This window comes from Mirounga angustirostris, unplaced genomic scaffold (assembly GCF_029215605.1).
Source record: "Mirounga angustirostris isolate CCGP_5_RB_7025 unplaced genomic scaffold, mMirAng1.0.hap1 SCAF_9, whole genome shotgun sequence".
NCBI classification, from domain to species: Eukaryota; Metazoa; Chordata; class Mammalia; order Carnivora; family Phocidae; genus Mirounga; species Mirounga angustirostris.
The window spans coordinates 107,462,743-107,482,070 of record NW_026991717.1 but is presented as its reverse complement, the minus strand read 5'-3'; the positions used below and the strand labels follow the sequence as shown (position 1 = coordinate 107,482,070).

The 19,328-nt window shown below is 41.4% G+C and overlaps 1 protein-coding gene across 1 annotated transcript in view; it reads left to right on the top strand.

Annotated features, from left to right (window-relative positions):
- Positions 1 to 7,492: 7,492 nt before the first annotated feature.
- The window catches only part of LOC123862449 (potassium voltage-gated channel subfamily H member 5), a 104,321-nt gene continuing 92,485 nt past the window's right edge, over positions 7,493 to 19,328 (top strand). Inside the window, exon 1 of the mRNA XM_064571755.1 lies at positions 7,493 to 8,371. Within this exon, the coding sequence (XP_064427825.1) occupies positions 8,299 to 8,371 (73 nt within the window). The 5' untranslated portion in view covers positions 7,493 to 8,298. The remainder of the gene's footprint in view (positions 8,372 to 19,328) is intronic.

The window sequence follows — 19,328 nt, the reverse complement described above, 5'->3', positions numbered from 1 at the left end:
CCACAGAATAAGCCCAAACTCCTTAAAGTGGCCCAATGAGTCCCTAACTGTGACTCTAATTCTATCTCCCAGTTCTCTTTGTTAATTCTGAATTATCTACTTTTTGTCACACATCATAAACTTTTCTATTATTATGCTTTTCCTTTTTTTCTAGTTCTCTCACTTAGAAAGCCTCCCTCCTCTTCCCACGAAGGGTGCCCATCAAGGGTGAAATCCAGCTCATGATCATCTTACCAACTGGTGTGTGTGCCTGCCTCAGTCCTGTGACTGTCCACAGGAGACTTATTTTCCTAATTCTCCCTAAGATGCCAAAGTGGCTGGCTAGTAGCAGCGCTGGTGAGGAGAGAACTAGGGTTTCATCTGTATTTGTAATCTTTTCTCTACAACAGTGAGACAAGCCCTGCAGTAAAGAAAGCATATGGTGGCATGGGCAGAAGACACAAGAAGGGCTCTTTTTCCAGTCTTGGAAGTCAAAGAGACCTTTCAGAGGAAATGATATCTAGTCTACGATCTGAAGGAATATGCCTGGTGATACAGGACATAGGTGAAGGAAGAAAGAGAGAGCATGGTAAGTACAAGGAATAAAAGGGGAGTGTAGGGAACAAGGAAGTATGGGGATGTGGGGTGGGCAATGGGAAATGATGAGTTGAGAGTAAATATGTAAGCGGGAGTCAGGGATGGAAAGAAGAATGCTAGCTAAGGGCTTTGGACTTTCACCTGAGGGTAAGGGCGAACTTAGAAGGGTAATGTACATAGATTTTAGGAAGTACGGGGTGAAAAATGAATTGGGGTGGAGCTCAGAGATGGGAATGGAGCAGAGTAAGACAGGAAAAGATAGGAAGCAGGAGGACAAGGTTAGAGGACCCTTGCAGCAATGCAATGGCAAGATGAGTTCTGGTACTGCACCATAACCTAGTCTGTCCTGATTGATGCAGTTATGAACTTGTTTTATTTTATTTTATTTTATTTTATTTTATTTTATTTTATTTTATTTTATTTTATTTTATTTTATATGTTTAAAGATTTTCTTTATTTGAGAGAGAGAGAGAGAGTGCCAGCATGAGCAGGGGGAGGGGCAGAGGGAGAAGCAGACTTCCACTGCTGAACAGGGAGCCTGATGCGGGGCTCGATCCCAGGACCCTGGGATCATGACCTGAGCTGAAGGCAGACGCTTACCAGACTGAGCCACCTAGGTGCCCCTGAACTTGTTTTAGGTACAAGAAATTAGGGGAACAATAATTCTCAACCCTGACTGCACAGGCAGAGCCCTGATCGCAAACAGTGCCAGGAATACTTAAAAGGATACTTTTAAGAGATGGATGGGAGGCAGAATGAGCAGCATTGGAGGTGGGGGATAAGGATAGAGAAGGGTTAAGTTACCGACTTGGATAACTGGGTAGGTGGAGAGGGCACTCTAAGATAGGAAACACTGGAGGTGGAGAAAACTTTGGACATGTTGAATCGGGGATCCCTGTGGAATTGCCACACGGAGAGAGCCAGTCAGCACACAGGTGTGTGTGTCTAGCTATACAGCAAAGCGTGTCAATACTCACAGCCGGTGGGATCAAGAGAGTACAGACAGCCTCCTGGCTGGTCACGTCAGGCTTTTCTGGCAAACAAATCTGTGAAAAGAAAACTTAAGGATTTCAAAGTTTTCAACTTCAAGCAGTGTGGATACAAGACTGTCCACCTGTACGATCTCATTTAATTCTTACATCGACCATATGAGGTAGGCACTATTACTATTCCATTTTTACAGATAAAGACACTCAGGCACAGATAGGTTAATTAAAATGCTGAGGTCACAAAATCAGTATTCCAAACCAGTCTAAGGTGAGAGAACGTTTTAAGAAGAGAGGAGTGGTAACAGGACCAAATGTCATAAGCAGGTAAAAATTAAAAATAAAATTGCCTCTCAGGATTTGGCAATTTGGAAAATGGTCTTTGGGAAGGCAGTTTGAGGGAAGAAGTGGGGTGGAGGCCAATCCACGGTGGGTAAAGAAGTGGACAGGAGGCACGGAAGTCCTTACTTCTGTCCTTACTTAGTACAGAGTCCTTACTTACTACAGAGTCCTTACTACAGAGTCCTTACTTACTACAGAGCACCCTTCTGAGACATTGACATAAAGGGATGGGAGGACAGTTAGTAAAGTGAGGTCCCTTCAGAGGCACAAGTGAATAGGATGCAGAGCACTGGTGGAGGGATGGAGAAGGAAATCGCTTCCTATTCACCTAGAAGAAAGAAGGAAGAGAGAGAAGCAAAGCAGGAGGTCTAAGGATTGACAGCATGACCTGTTCTCTGTGAGTCATCTTCTGAGACTGAGAGGTGAGAGGGTGACATCTGAGGTGTGAAGACAGAGGAGAAGCTTAGAAAAACCTACTGCAGAGAACAGAGGGGATGGTTGAGGAATGCATAGAAGGATTGGGCTGCACTGAGAAGGCAAGTGGTTTGGAGGCTTTGAATTTATAGCACATCGGTCTTGGAGATTACTCTCCTGAGATGCCCAGTAGCTACAAGCATGGAGAAACTCACAGTTAGGGCTGGGTCTCTGCTGGGTACGTGTAACTGCAGGTCTGATTCTTGGGAGTTGAGGATCTTGGCACAGTATCTAAATCCCAGAGATTCCTGCAGAGTGCAGCGTTGCCCTAGGACAGTTGTTCTCAACCTTGATGCACACTGAAATCACCTGGGGAACTTTAAAACTGCTGATGTCTGAGTCTCATGCTCAGAAATTCTGATTTACCTGGTCTGGGAGCTGTGCCTTGGATGTTGGGATCTTGAGAAACTCACAGGTGATTCTAACGTGCAGTCATGGAATTATTGTTCCCCAATTTCCTGCACCTAAAGCAAGTTCATAACCTGTATCAGTCAGGGTAGATTAGGTTATGGTATAGTGATAAACAATGCCAGGATCTCTGGGTCTTCATTAACAAAAGCTTATTTCCTGCTTATATGATGTCACCGCAGGTCTAGGGGACTCTTTGGGGCAGCCGTTTTCCCTGTGTTGCTTGGCATTCCATCACCAATGGAGGCAGAGGCAGAGGAGTGTTAAGAATTGAGTTCTAGCTATTGTTTATTTTCACCAGGAAGTAACACACATCCCCTCCATTCACATATCAAGGATCAGAACTAGTTTATGGCCGCAACTAATATCAAGAAGGTGGAGAAGGCAACTGGATATTGGTGAGCATTAGTAATGATCACCACCTAGAGCTTTTACTGTAAATGAAAGCAGAAGGGGATAAAACCATTTTACTTTATAAACACTTATATGGTACTTGTTACATGCTGGATATTATTTTAATGGCTTTCAAATAGGAACTCATTTAACCCTCATAGCAGCCCTATTAAGTAGATCATTTTTACCCCCATTTGACAGAAGGGGAAATCGAGGTTACATGACTTACTCTAGGTCATATAGCTAGCATGAGGCAAGGTTAAATGCCAGACAGTCTGGGTCCAGAGTATAAGCACTGGCCCTCTATATAATATTCAGCTATTCTCCTGTCCATTCTGCTTTTTCTCAACTTAGTTTGGGTAGGTGGTGGGAGAAGAGGAGGAGGAGGGAGGTTATAAGTTCAAGCGTGGGACTTTGTGCATGCAGAGGAACTGAGTAGTAATGTTTGGGTATATCGCTCCTAGAGCTGGGGCAGGGCTCTGAGGGAAACAGAGAGTGACACTTGGGAAATGGGTTTGGGAGCAGGAAATGGTTTGGACTGATACTGCTCGAATGAGACCAACCCTGAAGCCAAGTTGGGGAGCAGCCTCTGGCCCCTTTCTTCTTTTCTCCCATTCTTCCATCTGAGCTCCCCATTCAGCATCCACAGATTGCACCTTAGACCTAGGCCGAAGTTATCTCAGAAACAAAAATTGGAGATAGGGAGAAAAATCATTCCCCTAGAGAGTAGTGGGTAAGCTATTTTCACAGAAGGGGTCCAACATTAAGTCAGACTGGACCTAATTCTAAGCATTTCTGAGAGTTTACATATAATTACACTCCTGTCAAATAAACTACATTTAAAAAATCTTCAAAGAAGGGGTGCTTGATAAAAGAATCCTTCAGTGAACCAGAACTGATTACAAACCACCACTTCCTAATATGTCAGATTTCCAAGTCTTCACTTTTATGTTAGTTGCTGTTAAAATGGAATGCACCTGCAGGTCACCTAACATCCACTCATTTCCGAGCTGTGACTTGGGCATCAGCGAACACTTCTGGGTATTGGAACTCTTGGTTCTCACAGACAACACCACTCTAATGACAATGCCTGAAGAAAGAAGAAAAGGACAAATGATTCTGCTTTAAAATGGAATCCTTGCAATGAAACAAACAAAAAGAAGCCCTTTGTGTGACATTGAAGCTTTTTGATTCCTCTCTCTCTCACCTGTTAAATCCTGCAGTTTGGTTACAACATATGGACTCTGTCTGCAAAACACTTTTAAAATCCTGTATTGGCACCTTGCTGCAATCTGCCAGCACATTCCTCGGGGCTCGTCAGTCCGTATGGCGCCACTCTCTTTTCCTTAACTCTATTTTGATTAGGAGCTAGCTGTTGCAAATTGTTCCCAGGGATTTCTCTTCTCTCCAGTGCTGCAAAATCAGCGATGGCCAGAGAGATCACTGGATGTTGCTGGTGGTTACCAGTATTTAGACAGCATCAGATTATTTTCTATTATTTACAAGGAGCTCTTGCTACAGGGTCAGAAGACTTGATTCTAGGTTCAGCGCAGCCTCTAAGGCACTGTGTCATCTCGGACTAGGCACTTCATGTCTCTGGGTCCTGGTTTCTTCCTCTGGAAAATGAAAATTTAAACTCGAAGATTAAGAAAAGTGTGGAAGCCAGAGGTCTGACATTTTATAACTACCAATTTTTTACAATGATTAAAATAATCCAACAGTTTTTTTTAATCTGTCAGCTCTACCTTTTAAATGTACCTAGAACCTGACCACTTTTTTTTTTTAAGGTTTTATTTATTTTTCGACAGAGAGAGAGAGAGACAGCAAGAGAAGGAATGCAAGCAGGGGGAATGGGAGAAGCAGGGGGAATAGGAGAAGCAGGGGGAATGGGAGAAGCAGGGGGAATGGGAGAAGCAGGGAGAATGGGAGAAGCAGGGGGAATGGGAGAAGCAGGCTTCTCGCCGAGCAGGGAGCCCGATGTGGGGCTCGATCCCAGGACCCTGGGATCATGACCTGAGCGGAAGGCAGACGCTTAACGACTAAGCCACCCAGGCGCCCTAAAATAATCCAAGTTTATAATGCTATACAATTAAGGACAAAGAAGAAAAGATAAATGCCATTTTAATTAAATCTGCAGATGGAAATAAACGGGGAAGTTTTACCAGTAATTGTGTGACTGTGTCTTAATGGAGTCCAAAAGAGTTTCCTCTTTGGGAAGTGTGAGCTAATACACCCACAGAGGAGTGATTAGGAACAGAGATATTTATACTAGATGGGAAATGCTGGGAAACAGAGGTTTTATATCAATACCCAGAGGTGAGATGTGGGCAGCTGATGATGTGCAAAAGAACATATAGATCTGAAGTATTTCCTGTTAATGATGATGATGGATTTATCATGTTAGAAGTCTAGGATAGCAATCTATGAAATAAATATGTTATATATATATATTCCTGTTAATGATGATAATGGATTTATCACGTTAGAAGTCTAGGATAGCAATCTATGAAATATATATATTTTATATGTTTTAAATATATATTTATATATATATTTACCTGTCTGTTACCACTCCAGTCTGTGAATGGCTCATTAGTCTAGGACCATGGTGTGTCCGTACATTAGGTTAGTCCCCATAAACACAGGTTATATAAGACCCATGGGGGAGGGAGGAATCCTTTCGTGCGTTTAAAAACGCCTTTCCGCTTCGCCCCGCCCCTAACCCACACCCAGTCAACTGCAGGGAGGGAGCTGTAACCTCAGCCACATCTCTGACTCCTGTCGGTGGCAGGCGGTTTAGACGGATCCAATGCGTGCCTGAGTCCCTTGTTATTTAACTAAATACACCCCAATGTATTTAGAAGACCTTCTAGCTGTAGGGGAATTAACTTGCACCACCAGCAGTACTTGAGTAGAAAGCTAAAATAGCCTAGTGTTATTCCACGGTCTCTTGATTTTTTTGCCGAAGGAATCCTAGCCCAGCAAACTGCTCTTTGCCTTGCTTCAACCTTCCGGGTTTACTCAGCCGCCCAAGCTCTGGGCAAATAGGTGGAAATTTCAGAGGGGAGAGGGGGAAAATGCCCTAGGCTAAAACCTGGATCCTGTGTCTCTCAGTCACAGGCAATGACCTCTTCTCCCTCCCCCCCAGGTGCTCTGGAGAGAGAGTGATCGAAAGTCGAGGCCAGCGGTTGGTAATCTAGGGGTTTCTAAACAAAGTCAGACACCTTCTCTCTTTCCTTCCTGCCCAAGGCAGGAGCTGAGCAGATGTTTCCTGGGACCCCAGCCTGAGGATTCCTGCCGCTTCGTAGCAATTTAGCCTTGACCATTTCTAACAGGGGTTACCTAGCATATTATGACCCCAGCAAAAGGAGACGCCCCCACACAACTGTCCTTCGCTTCGACTTCTGACCGTGCTGCAGCGTGCGCTTTTTGTCCTTAGTCCTTGAACCTGCTTAGCAGTCATTCTTTTTGGATAGGCCCAGTGGAGCCTCTGAAGGGGAAGCTTTAGATCCGAACTTCTGCAACTTGAGCGAGAATGCATCTTATTTACGTGGAGGGCTTGTTAAAACAGATTATTGGTCCTCGTCCCAAGTGTTCCTAGTTATCTAGCTTTGAGGTAGAGCTCGATATTTTGCATTTCTAACAAGTTCTTAGGAGATGATGCCAGTCCGGGACCGCCTTGAGAACCTCTGCTTTAGATAAAAGAAGGTGCCTCGGCATGAGCTCCCCCTTTTCCTTCCATCCCTCCGAGCTACATTCGCAATTATGCTATTTCCCCTTCTCCGGGTAGTTTCCTGCTTTTGGACTAAGTATTCTAAAGGTTCCACTTCTGTCCCTGGTTCTGAGCGGATGGAGGGTTCTTAGAGAAGATTCCTGCCGCCTCCCCGCTCCCCCGCCCCCCCCCCCCCCCCGTGCTGCTTCGTTCCCACCACCTTTACTGTTTTTCCACCACAAATGCTGCCCGCTGCACTCCTCTCTCTGGTGTGAATTATTCATCCTCTTCCCCTACTCCTTGCATTAAGTGCAACCTTTCCCGCAACTTAACCCGGGTAGCGGGGCTCGCCTCCCGCGCTCCGCGGCCCTGGGGAGGCTCCCCCGCGCGCCAGCTCCAGCCGGAGGCGCAGGGGCCATTCCCGCGCTTCTCCGCGCGCAGACCCTAACTGGCCCCGGCTCCTGGGCGTGGGTCAGGGCGGGTGCTGACGGCTCTTCTGTTGAGCTTCGGGCGCCAAAGCCCGGAGGGGGGCGGTAGCAGCGTCAGGTGGCTGCTCTGCGTCCCCGCGCGCCTCCCAGTCAGTCCCTGCTCCGCGCTCAGCCACAGCTGGAGCGGGAGCTGCTCGACACCTTCGCCCTGACAGCCGCGTCTTTGGGAGCAGCTGGGGCTCGGGACCCCGGCGGGAGAAGCTGAGATGTAAGCCCTCCGACTGTCCATTGCTGACTCTGGCATCCTGCTCGCTTCTCACTTCCTCTCCCGCTCCGTGGCCCCATTGGACAGCGAACGTTTGTCTGGATCTCCGGGGAGAGAGGAGCGGCCACCGCGCGCACCGCCCGGCAGAAGTTGGGCTCAGCTGGGCAGCCGCGATCCAGCTGCGCGGGAGGGGTGGGCCAGGGAAGGAGGAGAGGAAGGCTCAGTAAAGAGGTCCGCATCTGGACTGAGAGGGACTGGGAGCGAGGGCTTGAGTTGACACTTCCCGCTCCCCGGCCCCGGGGCGCGGGGCAGAGGGAGAAATGCGGAGTCCGCGCCCGGGCGACCGCCGCCGCGGCAGCAGCCTCAGCAGCAGCTTCAGCATCAGCAACGGCGGGACAGCGACAGCGGGGGCGGCGCAGGCGCACTGTGCCCCGCGGAGCCTGCAGTTCCCGAGCCCCGTGTGCGGCACCGCCACAGACTGGGCAGCGGCGGCCGGGGGAGCGCTACTACCATGAACTGCCTGGTCCTCCTCCCCAGAGCTGCTCATCCGGGTCCGGCTGGAGACACAGTCAGGGGACCCCGTCGCCGCCGCCGCGCCCCCACTTCTTTCGGCTCGATCTTCTTCTCCACCTTTTCCTCCTGTTCCTCCACCTTCTCTTCCTGCATCCCCCCCTCCCCCGCCGCGGATCCTGGCCGCCGCTCTCCAGACCCAGGATGCCGGGGGGCAAGAGAGGGCTGGTGGCACCGCAGAACACATTTTTGGAGAACATCGTCAGGCGCTCCAGCGGTAAGAAGAGTTGCAGTTCAGAACACCCCCACCTCCATCCTGCCCACGGGCGCCCCCCATCCTCCCCATCCCATCCCTCTCCTAAGGCGGAGAGGGATACAGACAGCTCTACCTGGTGGCTTCAGTTACTAGTTGGACCTGATTTGGGGTGGGGAGCAGAATAAGGTGGTGGAGGAAAGTTAGTTGCATCCCCTCTCCAAGACATACTCATCTCCCGCCCACCTGTCCAGAGCCCAGAACGGGGGGAAGGGAAGAGAGAGCTGGTAGGGTGTAGGTTCAACTGGAGAATAAAGTTGAGTTTTGCTTTGATGAGGGATATATTTCTTGTTCATCCTTTCCCCACATTTTTTCCCCAAGTCCACTTCAGGGACTGATCAAATTCTTAGAGTTAATCTTAGTGGAAGCGTTTCCCTCAAGTTGGGAATGGCTGTGAAAGTGGCTACTTAATAAGATTTAAGTCTCTGGAATGGCTTTTGGGCCCAATGAGCACTGCTGAAAGAAACCTTGTGCAGGGGAAAATAGTCGGAGTTGAACCTAATAGAGTACTTGAAAAATGGGAAGGCAATTACTATGGTTAAGTTCGTGTTTAAATTTTCTTTATTTTTTTTTTCAGTGTGCAGTGGTCTATATTAATCTATATGATATATTTGATTTGACTTAAACAGGAGAAATGTAAAAGGGAGGCAATAGCTACAGTGCTTTTAAAGTAACTGGAGAAAGAATTTTTAGAAATGCCATTCTACTTTGCCACTGATTGTAAGGTTTTCTTGCCTTAAAGTGTCTTTAAAAATGCCATGCATTTATAAATTCATTTCCTCCAAGATATTCTGAATTGGGATCATTATATAGTTCACATTTTAAGACCTTCTAAACTTTGCATGTTACTGAAATCTCCATCTTTCATGTCTTTTTAATTCTTTTATATATTTTCCAATTTTAAAGCAAGATATGAAGTATCCTTTAAAGTTTTTTCCTTTAGAGGCCTGTTATTTTATTTTGAGATCTCTTATTTGGAGACTTATGAAAAAGATATTTCTGCATATTGATGACAGTAGAACAATGGAAATACTCTATGCAGTTCCATAATTCATTGTTTACTCATTCATTGAAACAATATTTATTTGGATGCCATATACAACAGACACTCTCTGGGGTCCTTTGGATAAAAGAAATGGTGAAAACACTTCTGTTCTCAAGAAGCTCTCTGCCTAGTGGGTAAGAGAGGGTCACACTAAAAAAAAATAGTTATGCTTTCCCTGAATTGGTTGACTAGATTATACTAATTCTTAGATTAGGATCTCTTCTAAAACTAGGCTTGCAGATATTTCCCCTGATTTGGGGACTATCTATATTTAAGTGTCCCAAGGTAATTTTCATAAATCTCTGCTGTGGTATTTGGTTTTAATTAGAAGCTTGTGACTTTATTTCTTCCACTTTGGTCAACACCTGATATTTTACAAGTCTAGAGCAGACTTTTTGGTTGAAAAAGTAGCTAATAGTCTCAGTCTAATTAAAAAAATCTATAGTATTTTTAACCATTCCAGTGTGATTTCAAATGTATTTTTTATTTTTTATGATAATACAAAATACAAATTCATAACGGTAGGCAATTTCTGTGTTTATACATTACCCTTATGTATATTAAGCAAAGACTTAGAGTACAACGGGATGTTACTATTAAAACAACCCATCTGGGAAATTTAAAGGTTATTGGGATTAACTATTTAAGATACATACATTTTATTTGAGCTTTCTTATCCTCTTGGGTTATTTCAACTCCATGCAATTTGGTCTGTGAGAGGACTTTTCAGAGAAGGCCTTAAAAAATAAAACCTACAGGCTCTGTTCCTCTGCGCGATAACCAGAAAGAAGATGAGAATTCCTTGACTGAAGTTGACTAATACAGCATCTTTGGTTGAAACTTCTTCTACAGATTGGAACTATGAGCCAGTTTTTAGAATATCTCTTATTGCAAATATACAAGAGATTAAGACTTTACCTTAATATGGCTTAGAGATATCTGCTTCTGCTGCTACTATTTTACAGTTACCATCCAAATTAATGAATGTTTTATCTTTTTGACACCTCCCCTATATAATTGCTTCATTGGTTTAATGCTTCTTTCCATAAATAACAACACCAAGTGCAAATGGAAATTGATCTGTTTTGGCATTTAAAATATCACTTCTCATTGCTTATGGCTAACTTTTAATACCACTACTCAATACCTCTGAGCTTTGTTTGAAATGCGTTGGACATGTAAGCTAGGTATATGCGCATGTGTAGGTAGTAAAAACTAGAAAGTCTCAGTACTACTTTTACAGGAAGAACCCCAGAAATTGAGAATTACAGTGTTAAATTGGTCTGCACATTCATGTGGGAGTATCCCACAGTTGTTGCCATTTCTATATGATTTGGCAGAGAAATAGAAAGATTCATTCTGAGAAATTGTTTAATTGAGACTAACAGAGAAAATTCCCTTCAGGATTCTCACAGATGGATGAGGTTTGTCACACTGAAGATTTCATTATTCACTAACTTAACCACGTTGAAAGTGAAGTGTTGGCAGAGCTTTAGTGGAAAAGAAAGAAATTGAAGAAAGATAGGCTGGGGTTGCCTATTTACTTTTACCCCATGCAATGCTTCTCTTTCTGATACAACATCATTTTCTTCATATGAAAAGATCAGATCTTTTAATGAGTGTCGGATGATATAGAAATTATACAGAGAGACGTACGGAGATAAACAGAAAACCATTCACCCAGACACAAAGATGGAGGTACCGGAAAAACCCCTCTCTCTCTCTCTCACACACACACACACACACACATACAAAGAGCAAATGAGAGATGTGGAAAGTAACAGAGATACAGAAACAGAGATACAGAAGTCGGGGGGGAATATCAGATTTGGAAAAGTATTAGACACAAAGAAAAAACATCAGGCACTTATTTGTCCATGGACATCACTAATGAACTGAAATCTCAGCCAATTAGACATCCATCAGAGAACTTCTTGATGACATGGAACAAAAGAGCATGAAATGTGGTCTATTTGGATGTAGCTTTTAAATTGGAGCACTTCCTAATAAAGTTCCAAACTCTTCAGTTGCAATTTCCCAGACGAACAGCGCTGTATTCTGTGCCCTACAGTAGTACTAGCTCCTGTTTGCAGTTTCTTTACACCTCTTGAGATTGGATTTTTATTTTCCTTATTTGGTTGACTCAGTCTGTTATGGGGAAGCATTTCAAATTGTTACCAGTGATTCAAAGTCTGTAAAATAAAATAATGAGGGCTATTGAGTAGGATGAATACAAACATACTTTATGGCCAAATCCCAAAATAGTACAAGTAGGGAATTCCTCTTTTTAGTGTTAAGATAAAAGACAAGATCAGTTTTAGATAAATAAAAGGAATTACAATAATTCTTAACATGTGATTCTAGTGGATATCGTCTAAGAAGTTGTAAAGATCAAAAGTATAAGTGTAATAGCAAGGTTTAGATACATTTTTGGCCAGGAGGTTCAAAATGAGTTGCCAGGAACAGAAAGTTTGGGAACTAGTTCATCACCTCCGTGAAAGGTCTCATAGAAGGCCTCAGCCCGAAGTGCTTATTGACTGAACCCACATCTGGCACATTATTAGGCTATCTTCCCTTATTTAAATTTCAATTATTTATGAAAACTGTTCATCAGTGTACATTGGGCTGTAGGGAGCAGTAAACCTGTGGGTAGAGGGTAAATAACGGAAAGAAATCAAGTATTTAAGAGTTATAGGTGAAATTTTAGACTCAAACAAAACAAAACACAACATTTCCAAGGCCTTCAACCTGACTATGTCCTGGGGCAGCATGTTTTATTTGTATGTTGTCTTTGATTCCTTAACAAATAGGCAGAAATGATTAGTGTCCATGACAGTGAACTAGGTTGCTATTTTTGAAATATTATACATACCAAATTTAGTATCTTTTTATTAGAATTTGATTATTGTTCTTTAATATTCTAAACATTATGAAAAACTAGAAATGTTTTTCTCTTTAGAGGAAAAAAAGGGGCTCAGGAAAGAAGAAAACAGAAAAGGTAGTATTTTATCAACCACTTATCCTCCAAGAGAAGTTCAATATACTCGATTTTCCATTATGGCTTGAGATATTTATGTTGTACAAGCACTTTCTTGATTCAGTCACCTTTTACAGAAAATCCAAAATTATTTTTTTTGCTATAATTAACATTTGTAAAAACTGAGATCTTAAAAGGGAACCTATAGGAGAAGAAATAGAGAACTAATGTTTTAAAAATAAAACAAAAAAGGTATCATACCTTTTTAGTAGTATCCAAGGTAAAAAATGGTGAAAACATGATTTTTTTTGATATTATGTTCATGATATTTTTTCTTGAAAGATTTCCTTTAACATCTAAACCACTATTCAGGAAATAGTGACAGAATTGCATAGTGTCTGAAACATTGATTAACCCAGGTCTTACCATGTATCATTTTTACTTTTAATACATTGTAGAGGTTGAAATTATACTGACCACTCCCTGAATTGTATTTATAAATAAACCAGCAGATTATCTCTGTCTCTAGAGCCCACACTGTGTTATGTAACGAATAGCAATGCTTTACTGACCAGAACGCTGCTTATCCCAGTTCACTCTTGTCTTCACCAGAAATTGCCCTCTTTGTCTATCTTTTGCTTGATTCCAGGAGCAGGGGTGTTAAGAACTCCATGTCCCCAGTCATCCTTTGCCCTACTGAAAGAACCATGTAAGACACTGTAGTTTTTAATAGAAGAAAGCAACTATGAATATTTTCATTGACAACGACTGAGTAGACTTCCAACAAGGAATCCTTTAGTTTAGTTAGTATTTGTCTTTTACTTCCATTGTTGGTGATGGCTGTTTGCTAGCACGGAGGAACAATGCTTCTATGTTCTCCAGTGTCTGGCCTAGGAAAAGGTCTTGTTCTCCAAAGCTCTGTAGATAGTATTTACCACAAGAGGTCACTGTAGGTTCTGGCACAGGTGAACCAAGTAGTGCCTGTCTTCCTTTTTCTGTTTTCATGATTTTTCCATCGAGTTTGATTGGAGGTTAAAACCAGCGTAGTTAGTTGTTACTCTTGGAAGAAAATATCTAAAGTGTAAGACGTATAGGGAAGTGAAATGAAAAAACATATTCATTTCTTTTAATTATTACAGTCTTATTTTAGTTGATGGCAACCAACATTTTGTGACTAAATAAATTGGCTATTAATAAAAACAGTTTATGTAAAGGAACATATTTAAATACATTTTAGACTAGTATACCATTTACTTTAGCAGATGAACAAAACTTTATTGTAATAAACCATTTTTGGTGTGGTGGTGATATCCATGAAATAAAAAGTTTTGCAGAAGAACGCCATATAATGTCCATATATATTTTCTATTTCAACAAAATTTTTCCTCTACCAGATGTCTTGATATGATTCATATTAAATCAGTGAAGTAGAATCAGTTCCTGACAGTGCTTTGATTTCATTCAAAGATAGTTCACAGATTTATAGTTATTTTCCTAGGAGATTGTAGGATTCTAGTATTTTGATGTTATCCAGACTTTTAAAATAAAATACAAAGCTAGATAAAATATTCTCTGAAGTTCTCCAAACTTATTAAACTTTCCCCAGAATATGGTTAGAGATAATACTACTTGAAGAGATTTTGTTTCTTGCCAATCAGCAAGTCTGAATCTTGGCTTCAGGAATTTCTTTTTCTTTTTGGTAGGGTTAGAAACCGAATATTGGGAGATGCTTCAAAATGTCCCAAACAAAATTAGTTTTAATTGGAAAAATTAAAACATTCCATACAGCACTTTTATGAATAAAAGAGATATGTTGTGAAATCCAGTAAACATGAATAACAAGTCACAATCCCAAACCAGTGGCAATTATTATTGTGGAAATTCAAGTCAAAGACAGTGGTTTGATGTGCTCTAAGAAATGTACATTTATAAAACATTTTCCTTTACCAATAACAGAGTAGAATTTTTAAAAATCCCACCTTATGTTCTTGTCACACACACAGAGGAAAAAGAAAAAGCATGTGAGGTGATGAATATGTTAATTAACTTGATTGTGATAATCACCTCACCATGTATACATTTATGAAATCATCAAGTTGTACACCTTAAATATATAACATTTTTATTTGTCTATACCTCAATAAAGCTGAAAAAAATCCTCACGTTTCGCCAAATACTCTAGCTTTATAATGTATATGGCATGACTCCTTGTCATCACTAAAGAATCACTAAAAAGAATCATGTAAATATTCTCATTTTATAAAATATAGAAGTTAATATTGAAAATGCTTAGTCTTGGAATATTTGATTGAATGGTGGAAGTGATAATATTGAGTGTGAATTTTAGACATTATTTTAGTTTTTGATTATATGTGGTACTATTACTAATAAAGAGATATTTGTATATATTTTTTTATTTTTTTAAAAATATTTTATTTATTCATTTGAGACACAGAGATACAAAGAGAGAGAGGATGAGCAGGGGGAGAGACAGAGGGAGAGGGAGAAGCAGGCTCCCCGCCGATCCAGGAGCCCGATGGCAGGTCTCTAACCCAGGACCCTGGGATCATGACCTGAGCCGAAGGCAGAGGCTTAACCATCTGAGCCACCCAGGCACCCTGAGATATTTGTATACATTTTAGATAGTAGTTTTGTGATACATTAAGTTTTCATGTGGAAAAGGTAGAAAAATTAATTGAAGAGCAGTTAAAAAAAAACTTAGAAAGGAAGAGTGGTTGAAAAGCTATTTGAAATTTTGTTGAAATCGATTTCTTTGTTTCTCAGGGTCTGGTCCCATTAGAAAAATATAAATACTAATTACAAAGTTATGGGACTTGAGATCTGAGCTTAGGGGCACAGTTATAGCAGTTCCTAGAGGTAATGACATATAATTAGAAAGTCATGGACATGTTGCTGTATGAAATAAGGTCCTTAATGATATGGGTCATACCTCACAATACTTTTACATCTTCCACTGTGAAGAGCACAGAGCACCAAGTATTAGTTGCTTTTTTATTTTTTTATTTTTTTTATTTTTAAAGATTTTATTTATTTATTTGAGACAGAATGAGAGAGAGAGAGAGCACATGAGAGGGGGGAGGGTCAGAGGGAGAAGCAGGCTCCCCGCCGAGCAGGGAGCCTGATGTGGGACTCGATCCTGGGACGCCAGGATCATGACCTGAGCCGAAGGCAGTCGCTTAACCGACTGAGCCACCCAGGCGCCCCTTAGTTGCTTTTTGATTTTGTCTCCTAAATTGAACAAGTCCATAATTGATTTTTTTCAAAAACAATGCTGATTGAATCTATTAAGTAAGCTTATGTAAGTGATTAAATAGTTTAAAATATTTAGTCAATGGGTATATCTGAAAGCGGAAATTGCATTGTATAGGGCAAATCACATGGGACTCATGAGAGCACGAGAGGTGAACATATAAGTGATCTCACGCTCATCTCCTATTCCAACTTGATGTACAGCTAAAAATATTTCCTACTGCTTTTGTTCTACTCTCTAATGGTTTAAAAGCTAGACTGTTTCGTATAAGAAAAGCGTATAGAGATTTGTAGATTCTAGTTAAATTTTTAAAAAATAATTTCACAGTTAGGAGACGGCAAGTTTTATCCTTGGGAGTCGATCCTTCCCAGTTTAAGTATCTTCTGAGTGAGTTTTGCCTTGTGGAGCAGCTTGTACTTCTGGACAGAATCCCACAGACGAGAGAAAATGGATTTTGGCTTTTTAGAGATGGCAGGGCCAGCCTCCGATCGCCAAGTTTGCCTGAAAATCAAACAACTCACTTGGATTGAGGGGAGAAGTTAATCTTTATCCTGATCTTTTCTGTAAGCCTTTTCTGTCTGCTGGCATATTTTTTATTTGGGGCAAGTTAAAGCACAATAAGTTTATATTCATATAGTTAGAGCATTGGGAGAATAGAAAAATTCTTCAACAAGGGTTGAATGGGCGCAGAATAAAATCCCCCCGAAACGGCTCCCATCCTTTTGCTTGACCCTCATATACTCTTTTTAGTTAATAATTTATTAGTGAAACAAAAATGTATTGAGTGCCTCCTATGTGCTAGGTGCTGATATAAGCACTGGGGATGCATAATAAACACAATGATAAAAATAATGCCTTTTTTTTTTTTTTCTGTGAGGGGCAGTGTGCACATTGGTTAGGAGCCACAGGCTTGCATGAGAGTCTTGACTCCAATGCTTACTAGCTCTGTGCCTTACTTATTGGTACCTAGTTTTCTCCTCTGTAAAATACAAGTAATAAGAGTACGTAGCTTATGGTGCTGGAGTGAGGATTAAAGAAGTAATCCATACAAAGTAGTGAGAACAGTGTCTGGCATATAACAAATACTTTGTCAGTGCTTTTAGTTATTACTATCATTTAGATGTTTTAAATTTTTGAATGCACCATCGGTAGTCGATGTCTTTGATTCTTGGTCACCATTTCTTTTTGCACCTCTTTCAAATGATTTCCATCTGTACCATAATGTTAAAATGTCCTAGAAGATTACGAACGAGTATTCTTGTGAATCCAAAGGCCTTTTATTTGTTCCTATTTTCTGACTTTGCAGGATTTGAGATGATGCTCCACCACCCTCTCCCCACACTTGTTTGTCTTTTGGCCTTCATGACTTTGCACTTTCTCTGGCCCTTTTTCCTGGTTTCTTTTTCTAGTCCCCTCCTCTTCCTTTCCTGTTCCCTTTCTCCTCTCTTCCTTGCCCTGTCACTCCCTTCCCCTCGTCTCCCCTCTCCTGAAGAATAAGTGGTCCTCCAGGTTCAAACTTCAACCATCTTTCTTACACATCTTCACCCTGCTGTTCAGAGCAAGCTTGTCCTCTGTCATAATTTAAACTGTATCCTCTCTGTGTCCCAGTTCTGTGTTTCCAGTGGCCTACAGAATTTCTCTTCTTGTATTTCTCACAAGTAATCTAAACTCCAGTGGTAGCCAGAATTGAAGTTATCATTAGTTTTGGCTTCAAACGGACTTACTCACTTTGCTGTTTCCCCATCTGTGTCAAAGGTGTCTTTAATATTTTAATCTTTTAGCAGGATCAGACTTACAAATTAATAGAGAAGAAACTGATGGTTGCCAGAGGGAAGGGGGATGGAAGGATGGGCAGAATGGGTAAAGGGGGGTGGGAGATACAGGTTTCTACTTATCGAATGAATAAGTCATGGGAATAAAAGTTACAGAATAAGGAATATAGTCAATGGCATTGTAACAGTGTTACATGGGGACATCCCCACTTGTGGTGGGCACAGCATAACTTATAGAGAGGTTGAATCACTATGCTGTACACCTGAAACTAAGGCAACATTGTGTGTCAGCTATACTCAAATAAAAAAAAATTAAAAATTTTAGGCTTTTAGTCTAGAAATCTAAGGGTCTTCTTTGGCTTCACAATCAGTGGAATATTGGTCTTCCTAACTAGATAATCAATCCTTGTAGGTAAGAATTTTCCCATGTACTTCTTTTGTACCTCCTAGAAGAGTTGTGTGCAAAGTAAATTCATGATGATTAACTATACTGATTGATGTCAGGGCATGAAACGTGTCCACAACTGACATCATATGCAGCCAATATATGTAAATATGATGGATCAAAGAAGGAATTATAGGTGGAAAGAAAAGAGTTGCTTCATTAACGGGGCTCAGAAACAAAATATCTTATCTCTGTGTGAGGAATGAAAGGTGAGATACATTGTCCTTCTTCATTTTTAAAGCTGTCTTTCTCGGGGCGCCTGGGTGGCTCAGTTGGTTAAGCGACTGCCTTCGGCTCAGGTCATGATCCTGGAGTCCCAGGATCGAGTCCCGCATCGGGCTCCCTGCTCGGCAGGGAGTCTGCTTCTCCCTCTGACCCTCCTCCCTCTCATGCTCTCTGTCTCTCATTCTCTCTCTCAAATAAATAAATAAAATCTTAAAAAAAAAAAAAAAAGCTGTCTTTCTCTCTCCTAGAGCAACCATAGTCAAAGTAACCGGCAATCTTTCTGAGACTCTGTAGGAACATTTCTAAGGCTCAGAGAACAGAGCTCTCCACAGGGCAAAGGCATTTCCATCGTGATGACACAGACTCTTGTCCCGGCTCTAGACCTTACCCATGGTGAAACACTAGCCCTCTCTAGGATTGTAAATACTACCTTGCAAGTCAGCGGAAAGACTCAGCAAACCCATAAATGTAACAGATCTTGCACTGTACCTCATTATAGTAAGAGCTTAATAAATATTCACCTTTTCCTATTTTCTCTAGATAAGGTAAGGTAGGGGAGATTTTCTTTCCTTCTTTCTGTTTTGTGTTTTGTTTTGCTTTTTTTTAACTTGAAGAAAGCAAAGAATTAACTCAATGACATTTTAAGTCATATTTGGACTCATTTGACCAAGGGCTTACTTATTTGGAGAAAAAAACAAAACCCCAGACAAACACCACTCTTCCCTCCAACAAATAACTACTATTTAGAGCCAAAGAAACATCAGTTCTCTTTAGCTCAGTATCTGGCAGTACTTGCAGAAGCTGGAGAAGGTGGAAATGTCAGCCTCTCTGTACCTGGCCCTGTGAAAGCTGGCCAAAGAAGAGAAAGGAATTGAATTTGTGATCTGTATATTTCCCTTACACAATTAGCTCCTATTGCATAGATAATAGAGAAAAATAGAACAATGCTTTAGAAAATTAATTAGATTGTAAATGCATTCAGAAAAGCCTCACTTGTGTGTTTTTACCAGGTGTGCAAGTTAGTCTCATCTCTTAATTGGAATTCTTCATTAGTTATCTAGCCATTAGTGTTGATTGCCTTAAAAGGTTAACTTCAAAGAAAATATATAATCCCTTCACAGATGCAAATCTTTTGCAAAAACAAGGTTTGTTTATTCGCAGGATTGAAAAATGCTTAAAGATTAAA